The sequence below is a fragment of the Diplotaxodon limnothrissa genome, linkage group LG13, assembly GCF_057381915.1.
Source record: "Diplotaxodon limnothrissa isolate DT_005_m linkage group LG13, D_limnothrissa_male_GT1.1, whole genome shotgun sequence".
Taxonomy (NCBI): domain Eukaryota; kingdom Metazoa; phylum Chordata; class Actinopteri; order Cichliformes; family Cichlidae; genus Diplotaxodon; species Diplotaxodon limnothrissa.
The window spans coordinates 3,724,410-3,741,324 of record NC_140608.1 but is presented as its reverse complement, the minus strand read 5'-3'; the positions used below and the strand labels follow the sequence as shown (position 1 = coordinate 3,741,324).

General features: G+C 46.4%; 1 protein-coding gene across 2 annotated transcripts in view; it reads right to left on the bottom strand.

The window, feature by feature from the left end:
• Positions 1 to 16,915, bottom strand: part of ehbp1 (EH domain binding protein 1) — a 175,490-nt gene that overhangs the window by 70,185 nt on the left and 88,390 nt on the right. For both annotated transcript variants that reach the window (XM_085369657.1, XM_085369656.1), the window contains 2 exons: positions 15,539 to 15,717; positions 14,360 to 14,408 (listed from right to left, as the gene is read on the bottom strand). In XM_085369657.1, the coding sequence (XP_085225783.1) occupies positions 14,360 to 14,408; positions 15,539 to 15,717 (228 nt within the window). The remainder of the gene's footprint in view (positions 1 to 14,359; positions 14,409 to 15,538; positions 15,718 to 16,915) is intronic.

The window sequence follows — 16,915 nt, the reverse complement described above, 5'->3', positions numbered from 1 at the left end:
TGGCTACTTCCTTGATGCTCCTGTACAGCCGGTTTTCCTTTAAGAGATGTTAAAAGTACATGGTTCCCTTTCAGTCGATTCACTCGGTACAACACATAAGTATGGGATATCACGCCCTCGCGTGTCCTGGCTGAAGAAACCTTTATTCACGCCTTTACGGCAGATGACGTGTGATGACACGCGCAAGGCCCCGCCCGCACATATAGCCGCTGCCATCACCGTCATCCCTCAGTTCTTACGCTCTTCACCTCGCTGAGAACACCTCTGCTGAGTTGGGCTAGCTAGCTACTGCTAGTTAGCTCCGTTGTCTGCCAACTTGAACCTAGCTTAACTGCCCCTGTTGGTGTTAGCCTCCACCGCCCAGCTGGTGCGTAGGCTGCCCGCGGAGCGCTATTTTCAAGTTTTTCTTGTGCAGCGTTTCGCTTTGCGTTTTGGGAATGGACTCCAAACCGAAGCGAGCAAAGCAGAAATCTTCTGTTCGCCCCTGTCCTCAGGGATGTGGTTTCTCTTTGCACGACAGCGACCAGCACGATGCCTGCCCTGTCTGCCTGGGGATCGTCCACGCTAGGAGAGCGTTGACGGAGCCCGAAGCTTGTGCGTTTTGTCGCCAGCTCCGACGCTCGACCCTGGAAAGACGGGTGACGTTTGTGGAAAGAGTGCTGGGACGCTCGGCTGTCGCACGGCATGACCCTCTTCTTTCCGAGTCTGGAGCCCCGGCTTCGTCCGAGTCCGAAGACGAAAATTTTCAGGTCGATGTCCCCGCGATTAGCTGGGCTGACCACATGGAATACGTTGACGGGTTAGCCGATGACGGACCGGAACCATGCAGGAGCGCTGACGGGCTTCAGCCTGGGTTGAAGCCCGCCAGCGCTCCCCAGGAAGACGATGACGTGCTGGACATCGGCCTGGACATCCATGGTTTGTCGGAGGATGAGCAGGAGAGCTCATTGTCGACCCAATATGCCGCCGCTGCTGCGCCGGTCGGCCACGATGACACCTCTCTTTTCTCCCTGTTTCGCCGTGCCGCTGAGAAGCTGCAGGTGGACTGGCCCTCTCCTCCACCAGCTCGGAAGCCGTCGCGGTTTGCGGGTTTTTTCCTTCCACCGGAGCCCGCAACGGCCAAAAACTGCCTCCCCATGTTCCCAGACTTTCTCTGCGAGCTAACAGCGTCATGGGACAAACCTCTGTCTACCCGCGTCACTGTGCCCGGCTATGGACAGTACATGGAATTGGACGGCGCCGAGGGAGCTGGTTTAGCTAACCCACCCCCTATGGAGCCGTCTCTGGCTGCTTATCTGGCCCCGTCCCATAACCATGGTGTCGGTGGCCCCGCAACTCTGCCGTCCAAGCACTGCAGATTCTCGGCCTCGCAGCTGGAGAAGATTTATCGGGCTCAGGCCGGCACCGCTCGAGCCATGAGCTCCGTCACCATGCTCCAGACGTACCAAGCAATGTGCCTGGCGGAGCTTGGATCGCTGGTTCCGGAGGACAGCCCGCTGTCACCTCTTCTTAACGAGGTTAGAGTCACCACGGATTACATCCTCCGTGCGTCTCGCTGTGCAGCGCTCTCCCTGGGCAGAGGGATGGCTTCGACAGTGGTGGCGCAGAGGCACCTGTGGCTGACCCTCTCCGACGTCCCTGATAGAGACAGAGCTGTGTATCTGGACGCACCAGTGTCTGCGGCTGGGTTATTCGGACATTCACTTGAAGCCATTCAGGCTAGATTCGATCTGAGGAAGAAGCAGACGGAAGCTCTGCGCGACATCATCCCCAGACGCCAGCCCCAGCCCAAGCCCACTGCTAGCTCTCACAGGCCCGCCGCTCCTCTGACAGCTGGCAAGAGACCGGCGCCCACTGCTGGAGTGGGAGGGCCGCCGGCGAGAGCACGTACTCTGGCCCGAGCTCCACGCCAGTCGGCCTGGGGCAAAGGCCCTCCCCCGGGCCCCCGACGGGACCCGACGCCCAGGAGGAAGAAGCCTCAGCCCTCCTAGCTGTGATTGCGAGTGGGGAAGGGATCCGGCAGCAGGGAGACGCTGCTCTTACCCCTCTGTTGCCGCACAAGAGGTGCCGCTTAAGTTCTGTTCAGGTTGTCAGCCCCAGAAGGCGCTGCACTTCCCTATCGCGGTCTCCCAAGCACATAACCCCTGCACACGGTTCAGATGTGTTGAATGTTCAAGCGACCACATCGAGTGTTCCCGCTGTTTTTCATTGTTATGCCCCGGAAAAGGTGCACCCAACAAAATGTATAAATGTACATGTTCCCATGTTGCAATCAATAAAGAGTGTTGTTTACTCTCAAACAATCTCAAATGCTCAACCTGCAGGCGAAATGAGCCAGGTCAGGCAGGGGATGCAGTCCCCTGCAGACACACTGGGGGGCGACGGCGCCCCGCCGTCAGTGCTGCAGGCCAGCCGGCTGGCTGCTCACTTCCCTCAGTGGCGCGCTTGCGCCCCCTCTCCGTGGGTGCTGCAAACCGTTGCCATGGGTTACCGGTTGCAGTTCCGGGTCAAGCCGCCTCGTTTCCAAAGAGTCGTGAACACGATTGTCAACCCCGAGGCAGCCTTGGTACTCAGAGAGGAAATACAGGCGCTATTACAGAAGAGAGCAATACGGGTGGTCCCCGCTTCGGAGACGGACAAAGGTTGGTACAGCCGTTATTTTGTCATTCCGAAGAAAGGGGTAGGGCTTCGTCCCATCCTCGACCTGCGAGTCTTGAACACGTACCTGCGAACGTACAGGTTCAGGATGCTAACACTCAGACAGCTCCTGAGTGCAGTCGGCCCGGGAGATTGGTTTGCGACAATCGATCTAACAGATGCTTATTTTCATGTCGCTATACACCCGAAACACAGGCAGTTTCTGAGGTTTGCATTCGAGGGCGTAGCCTACGAATACCTAGTGCTGCCGTTCGGGCTGTCGCTCGCTCCCCGCACCTTTACGAAATGTGCCGAGGCAGCGCTAGCGCCCCTCAGGAAGAGGGGCATCCGCATCTTGGCCTACCTGGACGACTGGGCTCTCGTGGCTTGCTCCAGAGAACAGGCGGAGACGCAGCTGTCGCGGGTTCTGTCACACATTCAGACACTGGGGTTCTCTGTGAACTTTCAGAAGAGCTCGCTAATCCCAGGTCAACAGATCGCTTTTCTCGGTCTGGAAATATGCTCTCTTTCCAGCCGCGCACGGTTGTCAGAGCACAGAGTGGCCGCGTTTCATCGCTGCCTCGCTCAATTTCAGCTGGGACGCAGACTGCGTTTCCAGACGATATTGCGCTTGTTGGGCATGATGGCATCTATGATCGCCGTAGTGCCGCTTGGGCTGTTGAAAATGAGAGCGTTTCAACGCTGGACCCTCTCTCACCGTTTGTGTGCTTCGCGTCACCTCCGGAGGAGGCTGCCGGTAACTGCGTCTTGCATGCTAGCTCTCCGTCCTTGGAGGGAGCCCGGGCTACTGCACCAGGGCTCTCGGATTGGGAGGGTGTTGTTTCGCAAGGTGGTGTCCACAGATGCTTCCCTAAGTGGGTGGGGAGCGCTGTGCGAGGGTGCGTCAGTGAGAGGGATCTGGTCCGCGGCTCAGCGCCAGCTGCACATCAACCACTTAGAGCTGTTAGCAGTGTTCTTAGCTCTAAAGCGTTTCCGTCCAGTCCTGCAGGGCCAGCATGTCTTAGTCAGGACGGACAATTCAACAGTGGTGTCTTATATAAACAGGCAGGGAGGAACACGCTCTCTTCCCCTGTTGCAGCTGTCTCGCTCTCTGCTGTTATGGTGCAGTGTTCATTTTCTGACTCTAAGAGCCACCCATGTCCCGGGCCACCTGAACCTGGGGCCGGACCTTCTCTCCAGGGGGGGTCCTCTGGTGAGAGAATGGAGGTTACACCCTTCAATAGTGGCTCAGATTTGGGATCTATTTGGCGAGGCGCAAATAGATCTTTTTGCTTCCAGGGTGAATGCTCACTGCCCCCTGTACTTCTCCATAATCGACCACGATGCACCCTTGGGCTTGGACGCGCTAGCGCACCAATGGCCAGACGTGCTCCTGTATGCATTTCCCCCAGTGGAAATGATATCTCCAATTCTGGAGAGGGTGCGTCGGCATTCCCTCTCTCTGATCCTGGTGGCCCCTTGGTGGCCCGCGAAGTCGTGGTATGCAGAAATAATCAGCCTGCTTGCAGCAAGTCCTTGGCAGCTTCCTCTCCGCAGGGATCTCCTCTCTCAGGCGGGGGGGGAAGTGTTTCATCCGCGCCCGGATCTGTGGCACCTTCATGCTTACCTGCTGAGAGGTTAAACTTGGTTGCTAAGGGTCTGCCACCTAGTGTGGTAGCGACGATTCAGAGCGCCAGGGCCTCGTCTACTAGAGGCTTGTACGCTTACAAATGGCGAGCCTTCGAGCGATGGTGCCAGGACCGCCACACTCTCCCATTTCAGTGCTCTATTGTGGATGTTTTGACATTCCTGCAGGAGCTGTTGGATAAAGGCCTTTCGTTTTCGACGATCAAGGTTTATTTAGCGGCTATATCTGCTTGTCATATCGGTTTTGACGGGGTGACACCAGGTGCGCATCCCCTCGCCGTGCGTTTTCTGAAAGGGGTTCGCCGGCTGAGGCCCGTGCTTAAGTCCAGTGTCCCGGCTTGGGACTTGTCTTTGGTGCTGGAGGCCCTTTGTGGCCCTCCGTTTGAACCCGTTGAGTCGGTAGATATGAAACTTCTTTCGTATAAGACCGCATTACTTCTCGCTTTGGCCTCGGCGAAGCGAGTGGGGGACCTTCATGCGCTGTCTGTGCATCCTGCCTGCACACAGTTTTCTCCTGATGGCCGCAAGGTCGTATTGCGTCCGAATGCCGCCTATCTTCCCAAGGTCATGCCTGCATCTTATAGTTCAATGGAGTTTGAGTTGCTGAGCTTTTGCTCCCCTCCTTTTGAATCTGAGGAGCAGAGGAGGGTGCATTCTCTTTGTCCGGTGCGTGCGCTACGCACCTACATTGAGCGCACTCGGGATGTGCGTTTGTGTGACCAGTTGTTTGTCTGCTTCGCTAATCCGAATAGAGGTAGAGCTCTGTCCAGACAGAGGCTGTCCCACTGGATTGTAGAAGCTATCTCGCTGGCATACAGCACCGGAGGTTTTGCGTTGCCCCACGGGGTGGGAGCTCATTCCACCAGGGGGATGGCGACCTCATGGGCTCTTTTTAGAGGGGTGCCTGTGGCTGATATTTGTGCAGCGGCTAATTGGGCGTCGCCGCACACTTTTGTGCGGTTTTATCGGTTGGACGTTACAGCCCCTTCGGTGGCTCATGCTGTCCTTTCTGCTGGGTCTACCACTCACTAAGGATGTGGTGGTCCCGTTCCGGTTCGGTGGCTGCTCTGCGGGGCGTGTATATAGGTCCCATACTTATGTGTTGTACCGAGTGAATCGACTGAAAGGGAACGGTTAGTTATGTCTATAACTTCTGTTCCCTGAAGGAGAGGAACGAGGTACAACACAGGGTGGCCCCACTGAGCAGTTGGCTCGGTGAAGAGCGGCTATCGAACTGAGGGATGACGGTGATGGCAGCGGCTATATGTGCGGGCGGGGCCTTGCGCGTGTCATCACACGTCATCTGCCGTAAAGGTGTGAATAAAGGTTTCTTCAGCCAGGACACGCGAGGGCGTGATATCCCATACTTATGTGTTGTACCTCGTTCCTCTCCTTCAGGGAACAGAAGTTATAGACATAACTAACCGTTTACGATGTAACTATGGCATGTATGCATGCTTTTGTAGAGTTCATATACCTGAGGCATTTCTCAATTTACAATCAATTGGTAGAAGGACTGTTTTTCCACTCTTACCTGTTTGTTTTATTTCTACTGATTTAAAAAACTAACCATGGGTAGAATAACTATACTCACACAGGAAAATGAGGTGCATGTGAGTGCATGTACACAAAAACAAAGCAGGAAAAAAAGAAGAGACGGCGGGAAAAAAAGCGAGCCCCCCCCCCCCCCCCCCCGTCCCTTTTCCCTGACAGGACTGTGAAAGAAAAAAGAGAAAAGAATATGACGAATAAGAGGGCCTGATTGGGTTTCTAACACGTATTCAGGGGAGCAAAGTGTGCTTGCATTGTTCCCCTCTTGCCCAGGGTAGGCTGTGAAAGAGAGCGACAACTTTGCTGCTCAATAGGTACAGAATGAAAGAATGAGAGAAAGGAAAGCGTGAGAGTGGGAGAAAGTGAGAGCTGCATGAGGAGGAGGTCGGGGGAGGCTCTCGAACTGGGTTTTGTTTCAGGGTCGATGTTAGTCTTGACATGCGCTACAGTCTTTTCGACCTTAGTGTCATGCTTTATTCTTCTTATATCTTCTCTTACAGTTTGAAAAGTATTGGTCGTATCGTACTGAGACAATGATGACTACTCAGCAAAGCCCTGTTGTTTTTAAGAGGATGGTGTTCAAAGGTGGTAGCCTGCAGTCTGTGACACAGTACAGCATCTCCAGTAAAGTAAAAAATTAAAGTGGCAATACAACAAAACTACCAAAACAGAGATGCCAGAAATAACAATGTACCTCTCTCTCACTTATTTCTTGCTGAAAATTACTTTTTAAAATAACTTTTAAAACGCATGTTTAGCTTTTAAATTTTAAAAACAGTAAATATAACCATAATCATGCATACTCATAGTGGGCTGAAACAGTTATAGGGAGTAAAAAAGATGGCTTGAGCCACTTTTATGTCACCCAGACAGGCTGCAAACGTAGCTGCGCCACTCCAGGGCTGGTTTTTAGCATGGCGGGGATTGAACTTGCGACCCCCACTCCAGAGGTGTGTATTTTTACCACTACACTATCCAGCTGCACAAATAAATAGTGCTACATCACAAGAATAGTTGCCTTAAGGTACTTTATATTGTAAGGTAAAGCAAATATCAAGTGCAACAGTGTGGCTCCATTTAGGAAGAACCACAGGTCTTAAAAAGAGCTGAGGAGATACGGCTGGCCCAGGAAATTTAATAAAATAATCTACTATCAAGCTTTAATGAGTCTTATTATAACTATATCATTATCTTTATTATTATTATTTTTTACTAATGAGCGAAATCCCCTCCTATGGGCCTTTGGCACTTTTTAAAATTCTCCATTCTGTGTTTTGTACTGAGCCGAACAAAATCTACTGGATACAAATTTTGTGGCTGTTAAATTACATACAGGCGATGTACATCACAAGTGAAACATGAAAAAATGGAAACAAAGAACGTAACATCACATTTGCAGAGGGATAATGAATTGAATATATTATATAGTTATTATAAAAATATATAGATGTTAATAATCACTGTATGTGTGATGACTGAGATTTACATAAATACACTATGCTTATTACAGTTAAGATTCTGCTATATAAATATAAACAAAATGCAATAAAACACTTTATATGATTCAACAAGTATGTATGAGAAGCTCCTAGGCCCTGCCACAAATACATGTGAATGCATACTAGTACTGCAACCCTAATAATATTAGTTGAGCAAACTTATGTTAAATCAGGCCACCCCCCAAAAAAAACATCCAACTCTGGATACACTTAGCTTGACAAAGCTAACTCCTCATTCAGAACAAGCTCAGTCACATGAGTAAATACAGGACATCAACCTCCATGTATGTACAAAAAACATGGTAGTTGCCTGATTGTATTGAATTTTTCCTCATTCTGTAACTGACTGCAACTTCTGCTAACTAAATGGTTTCTTAGAGTTTGAGGGTGTTGCACACTCATGACCACTTTTGATCACACAGGCCACCTGACAGGAGGTAACCTTTCTGAAAACACTCACAGTCTGACTTGGACTGATTAAAATCACTCTGATATTCTAAAATAAAAAATAATAAAGAAATCACAATAATACTGTATTGTGTCCTGTGATAACATATCATAGAACGCCTGGTGATTCCCACCACTAAGACCTGCTGATATACGTTCCCCCATATAGTTTAGCCAGTACAGTTGCTTTGTTTATAACACTCACTATTGTGTGTACTACATGCAGCAGAGTAGCATAGCAATGGAGTAGAAGGTGGTGTTGAATCAAGCTCCATCTTCATGGTGGGCTTTCATCGAGTTTGTGAAATCAACTTCAAGTGTAGAAGGGTTAAAATAATCTCTCTCATTCATTTTTTTTAATGGCATTTAAATTATGTTGTTTGATATGCATCGTTGACTGACAATGGCGAGCTTATTTAAAAAAAATGCAATCCCTCTTTTGCACAAGGTTTAACTAGATACAGCCAAACCCCGAGTACAACTGACCAACAGTACACCAGCTAAACTACTACAGAAAGCATCTAGGACCAAAAACCTTTTCCTTTACCTGTAAAGTGTATATATACAGTGGGGCAAAAAAGTATTTAGTCAGCCACCGATTGTGCAAGTTCCCCCACCTAAAATGATGACAGAGGTCAGTAATTTGCACCAGAGGTACACTTCAACTGTGAGAGACAGAATGTGAAAAAAAAAATCCATGAATCCACATGGTAGGATTTGTAAAGAATTTATTCGTAAATCAGGGTGGAAAATAAGTATTTGGTCAATAACAAAAATACAACTCAATACTTTGTAACATAACCTTTGTTGGCAATAACAGAGGTCAAACGTTTACTATAGGTCTTTACCAGGTTTGCACACACAGTAGCTGGTATTTTGGCCCATTCCTCCATGCAGATCTTCTCGAGAGCAGTGATGTTTTGGGGCTGTCGCCGAGCAACACGGACTTTCAACTCCCGCCACAGATTTTCTATGGGGTTGAGGTCTGGAGACTGGCTAGGCCACTCCAGGACTTTCAAATGCTTCTTACGGAGCCACTCCTTTGTTGCCCGGGCGGTGTGTTTTGGATCATTGTCATGTTGGAAGACCCAGCCTCGTTTCATCTTCAAAGTTCTCACTGATGGAAGGAGGTTTTGGCTCAAAATCTCACGATACATGGCCCCATTCATTCTGTCCTTAACACGGATCAGTCGTCCTGTCCCCTTGGCAGAAAAACAGCCCCATAGCATGATGTTTCCACCCCCATGCTTCACAGTAGGTATGGTGTTCTTGGGATGCAACTCAGTATTCTTCTTCCTCCAAACACGACGAGTTGAGTTTATACCAAAAAGTTCTACTTTGGTTTCATCTGACCACATGACATTCTCCCAATCCTCTGCTGTATCATCCATGTGCTCTCTGGCAAACTTCAGACGGGCCTGGACATGCACTGGCTTCAGCAGCGGAACACGTCTGGCACTGCGGGATTTGATTCCCTGCCGTTGTAGTGTGTTACTGATGGTGACCTTTGTTACTTTGGTCCCAGCTCTCTGCAGGTCATTCACCAGGTCCCCCCGTGTGGTTCTGGGATCTTTGCTCACCGTTCTCATGATCATTTTGACCCCACGGGATGAGATCTTGCGTGGAGCCCCAGATCGAGGGAGATTATCAGTGGTCTTGTATGTCTTCCATTTTCTGATGATTGCTCCCACAGTTGATTTTTTCACACCAAGCTGCTTGCCTATTGTAGATTCACTCTTCCCAGTCTGGTGCAGGTCTACAATACTTTTCCTGGTGTCCTTCGAAAGCTCTTTGGTCTTGGCCATGGCGGCGTTTGGAGTCTGACTGTTTGAGGCTGTGGACAGGTGTCTTTTATACAGATGATGAGTTCAAACAGGTGCCATTCATACAGGTAACGAGTGGGGGACAGAAAAGCGTCTTACAGAAGACGTTACAGGTCTGTGAGAGCCAGAGATTTTCCATGTTTGAGGTGACCAAATACTTATTTTCCACCCGAATTTACGAATAAATTCTTTACAAATCCTACCATGTGAATTCATGGATTTTTTTTTCACATTCTGTCTCTCACAGTTGAAGTGTACCTCTGGTGCAAATTACTGACCTCTGTCATCATTTTAAGTGGGGGAACTTGCACAATCGGTGGCTGACTAAATACTTTTTTGCCCCACTGTATGTATGTATGTATGTATGTATATGTATATGTATATATATATATATATATATATATATATATATATATATATATATATATATATATATATCACACATTTTGGAGAATATCTAGTTTTCTCACTTTCCATCAACCTCCCGACAAAGCTCTGGGTCTGGACTAAATGTCACCACCGCCTGCCCCAGGCCGCTGCTCCCTGCTCCCCCTCCACTCCCTCTCATTGACTGACAGCTATCTATCGCTGTCAATCATCAGCACCTCCTTCCTTCAACCCAACCCCTCATGGTTGCGCTCAGGGCGATTTAGCCTGGTGCTTGGTGCTACACTATCAGATGGCATGACAAATTACTTCTCCTTGGCCTCATTACACACACACACACACACACACACACACACACACACACACACACACACACACACACACACAAACACAAGCAAAAGGTCCAAACATATCGATGCTCCAAAGTCATAAAACATACAAAACCTCTACAAATTAACATGCAAACACATACCGTTTGATAACAGATCATTTCAAAGGCTGTGGATGTTCTGAATTATTCACTTTCTCCCCCTTTTTTTTCTACCAACCCCCAATATTGATTGCCCTTATCTGTCATAATTCAGCACAGTCTGAGCTCATTGCAATCACTTTTCACAGATAGACGGTGAGAGGAGGGGGCCATGTCTATCAACTGCCCATGAAAAGCAGAGATAGTCGTCGTTTCTCTACATTTCCATTCCCGCTCTCCATTCAATAAATTCTATACTTTCCAATAACTCATCAGGAATCAGCACTGAACAGGTTCTTCTCTTTTCATCAGTCTCTTTCACTCAGATCTGCAAACATTTATGATTTCCTCTTAAAAAGTCTCCTTTCTAAACACCCATTGTCATTTATTTTGTTGTTTTTCCTGCTTTGGGGTCCTTAATCTGCCACACTATGCTCTCTTCCACTGTATCTCATGTCATGTCAGCATTTTCTTTTTATGATGGTCAACTTTCTCTATTCAAACACCCTCAGGGTGCTATATGACACCACCCAGTGCAGTACTAATCTTTCTGCTCTCCTGAACCACCTGGCTTCCACATCCAATCAGTCACTTGCATTTACAGTTGTGCAGCAACGCTGGAGATGTGATACAACACCTTCCAGATACTGCATCTCATAGCATCTCTTCATGATAGGATTTTGAAGCTAAATTAATCTAGCAACCAAAATAAAGCAGCATGCAATGCCAATATTTGACTCAGCACAATCCAGGAGGAAGCAAACTTACCGGAGTATTTTCATTGACTGAAAAATTAAATTAAAAAAACTCCACCAACTTCACTGGCTGCTATCTTTGATATTTTAGTGCTTTGTTTTTCTGAGGGCCTTGCTCTCATTGTTCTGAAATGTGAATCTGCTGTCTGAAGCAGTTTCCTTCCATGAACATGAAGCCCTGAACCTTTCTCTGTGCATGTGAAAACACAAATGTTCTGCTCACTTGGATCAGACATTAAACTGCCAGATTCCCACCACAAAGTCTGAACAACATCTGTATGAATACACTGTGCTGATGACACAGTAAAGTAGGTCAGGTGAATTCGCAGCTAGCAGCCGGTCACCCCATGTCCTCCTTCCTGTCTTCCTCCATTCCAGGCAGCACCTCAACCAGAGTACTTCTACAAATGATGAAGCTAACAGAAGATCTTTCTGATCAGAGTCTTGTGATATTTTCTCTGTACATGGAGCTAAAGGTAAGTGAAAATGAAAGGAACAGTGCACATTTTGTTGAAATGTTAGGCTAAAAGACAAGAAACAAAATATGTAAATATGATCACCGCCCTTTAAGCTATGCATGACATTTAGGAGCGATGGGGTCAAATCTCTCGATGAAATGTTCACTGGTGCTCGGTACTAGTTTGGACTGCCTCAACGCTTTTGACGACCGCCCCTGTGGTCTAATGATGAGTTTTGACACCTCAGTATATCTCCATGAAAAGGTGTTTTGACGACCATTGGAAGAGTTTCTGGGATTTTCCAAAGGTTGCTCCACAGGCAAAGACTACCCTCACTTAATTTCTGATGCAAACAGTCATTTCTGTTCTATAAGCAGGCATGAAATATGACAAAAACGATTCAGTTCAAAAAAGAGCTTCAAGGTTTACTCCTAGTAAGCTTTCAAGGGATAAAGATTTAATTCTTCATAGCATAAATTCAGCAAGGTGTTAGAACATTATATTAAATGGCCATTCAGAAATGATATCATCCATTCTATTACTTTAGCCAATATCGTGAGTCTAACCCCTTATAACACTCTCAGCATTGTGTGAAACAATGACAGCTAAAAATACATACATTATAGACCCAGGTTTTTGAGAGCTACATGAGAACTAACAGGAAGTGGTAGGTAATATCTACCTGTATCTCCATTATTGCCAAATATACATGAGCACCAGGTGTAGATCTCCACAGAGAAGCTGGTCGGAGTACGCCGGCTACAGTGCTGCAGCTATTCACCAGCTATCACCTTCTACGGCATATTCCTATATTACTTATATCTAGCCAATTTCTTCAGGGCTACTTGAGCACCTGGAGGGGGGTGAGGGGCAGTTAGCAGATATGGGATTGGGTCTCTACCTCTCCCTCCACTGTGGTTATTGTCAACAGGCTAGCATTCATGCCTAACAGGGCCACCAGAGGTTATCGCTCAGCCAGAGAGTGTATGAGAAGAGGAAATCAAGCTGCAGGAACCCGACGCATATCGTTCCGTGTAGCCCTCGGGGCCGAAAAGGGGACCGCTGGTGTGCCGTGTGAATACAGGTGCGTGCAGCGTGTGTGTAAGTAAGTGCGGGAAAAATACAGCAGTGTGCGAAGAAGTAAATGTGGAGGCGAAGAGCCAGCGGGCAAAAAAAATGTAGATCTGTGTGGAAGGAAACCTTTAACAGTCAATGTGCAGACATGAAGACATAGGGCAACAATGAAAAATAGGTGTGTGCATCCGCTTTATGTGTGGGTCAAAATTTGTTAGAAGAGGAGAGGAATGAAACTCTTCTTTTCACACATACATTTTGCAGTTTTGCTTCTGTACAAAATAACATGGGATGGAAATCAGACAATCAAGATGGGATTAAAGTGCGACTTTGAGCTTTAATTCAGGGAGTTTTATAATATACATAAATTTACAACTGTTTAAGAGTGACAACCATATTTATACACAATCCCCCATATTCAGAGGTTCAAAATTAATGGGATAATTGACATTGACGATGACAATTTCATGGCCAGGTGAGACCTGCTCACTTGTTATTTGAAGACAAATGAAGCAGGCTGTTGATTCAAAGTGCTGAATTTGAATTGTGAAGGTTTTCACTGTAACTTTTATTTAATTGTCAATATGAGATCCTAAGATATATTATTGTAAGTGAGCAACCATTAGCCTGTAAAACCCAAATAACCCTCAGACAGACAGCAAAAACTTTACAAGTGGACAAATCAAAAATCGTTTGCATTATTAAAAAGATTGAATGCACCGACCAGCTCAGCATCAACAAAAGGCCTGAAAGACCACAGCAGACTAAACTAAAGAAAAACTAACAGTGTACAGAGCTATGCTCACTGCTCAGATTCAGCCAAATGCTGCAAAACTGACCAGGTAGCGCTTCACCACGCAAATGGATAATAACTCAAAGCATACTGCAAAAGCAATGGGATAGAAATGGGATAGTCTTCAATAACTGACTCAGTCATCTGATTTAAAACCCAAGAGAGCATGCTTTTCGATTGCTTTTCGATTATTAAGTAAAAACCTGAATGCAGAAATACCCACAAACACGTACCTACAGGCAGCTGCAGTAAAGATCTGGGGGAGCAACTCGAGGGAGTAAACACAACATTCGCTGATGTCCATAGTGCTACACCCCGGTTTTACATTTCAGGCAGACATTGTTTTGTTTTTTTTCATCCAAGTATTTTAAAAAGTCTTTACATGTAATTGTTAGTTTGTCCCATTAATTTTGAACCACTGAAAACAAAAATGTATGGCTGACACCAAATCCCTGTTTATATCATTTAAAGCCACTGCTCTAAGCAACACAAGACAAATGTTCTCTTATTAAAAACACACAAGTTGCTAAAGTAGTTTAGTAAGCTCCCAGCATGCTGCTGAGCTGAACACACTTTCTCATCTCTGCCAGGTGACTAAGTCACACACACATCACAGCAGGGGGGGAACATCTTATGAAAACTGTCATTTGTGTGTGCACATGCATTTGACTGTCTTCCTATGTGTGTCTACCAATCCCGTTCAAACCACATAAACACAATATCCATGGATTAATGGCAGATCTCTAAATAAGGCCAAATGGAGATGTGGATGGGAGGGAGCTAAGTGGTGTGAAGGGCCCAGCGGTGGCTGCCTCTTACCTTTTTGTTGTTTTCTTTAATATCCTGAGGATTGAGCGACTTGTAGTCTCTGAAAGAACAGTGGGGAGGGTTGGAGAGGAGGTGAGCAGAGAAAGAGAGAGAAAAAAAAAAGGTAGACAGAGAGACATAGCGGAGAAAAAGGTGTGTTTAAATATGCGTCACATGTAATGGTATTAGAACTGTAACATGCAATTTCATAGCAGTGCAATCAACAGAACTAATAGAGTGGAAAATATGTAAAAATAACACGCCGGAGAGGAAAGGCACACAAGCACAAACACACACACGTGTACACAAAATTATCTTCATGTGTGCCTCCTTGATGGGACTGCAGGTTTTCCATATAATGTTCTTTTGAGTGTCACACACACACACACACACACACACACACACAATATATACTTCAAAGAATTATAATCGCACACACAAGAACAACACGGTTAGTGTCGGAAGCAAACATACAACAGTTTTTGACTGTGGAAATGACAGATTGAGTGTTTGTATGAATGAATCACATTAATCAAACACGGGCACACTACAGGTTAACTGTGCAAATATAATAGCGAGGGATTAGGGGTGTAAGAATTCTGAAACCGAGACCGAAATCACGATACAAACACACCATCAGCTAACGGTGGAGTCTTTGAAGCAGCTTGATTTGGATATAGTTAATGTCAGTTTCGGCAACTTACTCAACTTTCCCTATTTTCTGCTCAGTTTCTTTCAACAATTTTCTTTGTTATACAGTCTGCAACATTTACTTTATCGTTCCTCATTGCATCTGTCTGGTTCCAGTTTTCATTAGAAACCACACATAGATAAAAAGTAGATGCTAAAGGAGGATACGAGCTAAAAGAAATTATATATTTCTATCTTATAGGTCTGATGCTTGACTGATGATTTAGACCTCAGTGGGAAACCTATGTCTATGCAGAAGTCAATTTTTAACTGAAAATACATATGACAAATGGGCTTTAATGTCGTCTTTTCTACATTGGGGATTTTTTTTCCCCAAAAGGGGGAAAGAGTAGTCTGGGAGTAACGTTGCACCCCTACAAGTTATGAAAAAAGATTAGGTATAACATTAGGTATAACTAGAACATATGACCTAACTTGAGTTAGTTATTAAGTTCAGAATGAGTGTGAATTTAATGTGATCTGTGCGTTTGTGGTTCATACATCAAATCGGGTCTGAAATGGTGCAGCAGAGCGCAGAAGGCCAGCCCGTTCCTCCAGGACGTGGTGAAGTTGGTGATCTTCACCCCACGGTAGTTCTTCGTGACCTCGCGGCACCAGGCCAGCAGGGACTGGCTGGCATTGGGTTTTCCTCCCAGAATGGGGCTTGGGACTGGGCTGGGCTGCAGGCAGGAGGTGGTGGCAGGGTTAAAGGGGTAATGATGGGGGAGAAAGAAGAAAGAGGGAGACTCCTTAAATGTCATGTTTTTAAAATAAATTTAAAAAAAAACATGAGGGGATTGGTGCAACATTCAGATATTGTCATGGTCCTGGGCCGTGTTGGCCCAGTATTCTTAGTTCTCTTGTATTTTTGTATTCAGTTCCCTGTTTAGGTTCTGTTTCCTGAGTTGCCCTGTTATGTGGTTCCCTGTGTGCTTTCCCTTTGTGACTCTCACCCCCTGTGTGCCCCTCTATGTATTCATGAGCCCTTGTCCCCTTTCGTGTTTTATTCCATGTTTTCCCCAGCCTGTTATGTCTGTGTTCTCCCCGTGCTCTCTCCTCCTGTCTGAACCTCTGTACTTCCTGTTTTACTTTGACAGTCTCTCGTCAGTATGCGTCATGTTGTGTTCACTCCTGCCCTGTCTCGTTATGATTATCTGTGTCAGCTGTGTTCCCCGTGTGCTCCCACTTCCCTCGTTAACCCTCTGTGTATTTATGTCTGCGTCTCCCTCAGTTCTGTGTCGTAGTCTCCCTCATGCTGCGTGGATTTCCCTGTGTCTCTCTCCAAGTATTAGTTTATTGTGCCCAGTTTAAGTTTTGTATTTTCCTGTCATCTTGTCAGCAATAAAGCTGCCTTTTGAGTTCATCCCTTGAGTCCGTGAGTTTTGCGATTGGGTCCTCATCCTGCCTGCCACACAGCCGACCATGACAGATATACATGATTTAATTACAGCTGTCATTTGGGATCACTATATTTAAAGCACAAATGACACCACACATTAATACTTTACCCTTGTACTTTGTCAATTAATTTCCAGAGTATATATTTATGCAGCTCTCCTTCCCTTCACTCCAAAACAACCCCCTTTTCCTTATTTATTACTGAATAAAAATGTTTCACTTAAAAACTACTACCCATCCAATTAGCACGACACCGGGACAGAATGACAGAGCTTGCACACGAATGAACGTGCACACACACAGACTCGTGCCGTAATGAAGGGTCATTCAGAATGCAGTGTATGACCGTGAATAATGTAAACATCTTATTAATTAGCTCCGCCTTTGAAGTCTTATCTGGGTTGAAAAAGCTCTCACCATTAGGAGCCTTTCCTGTCCTAGACTCCAAATCCCACAAATCCTCAGTGGTGTGGAGACAGT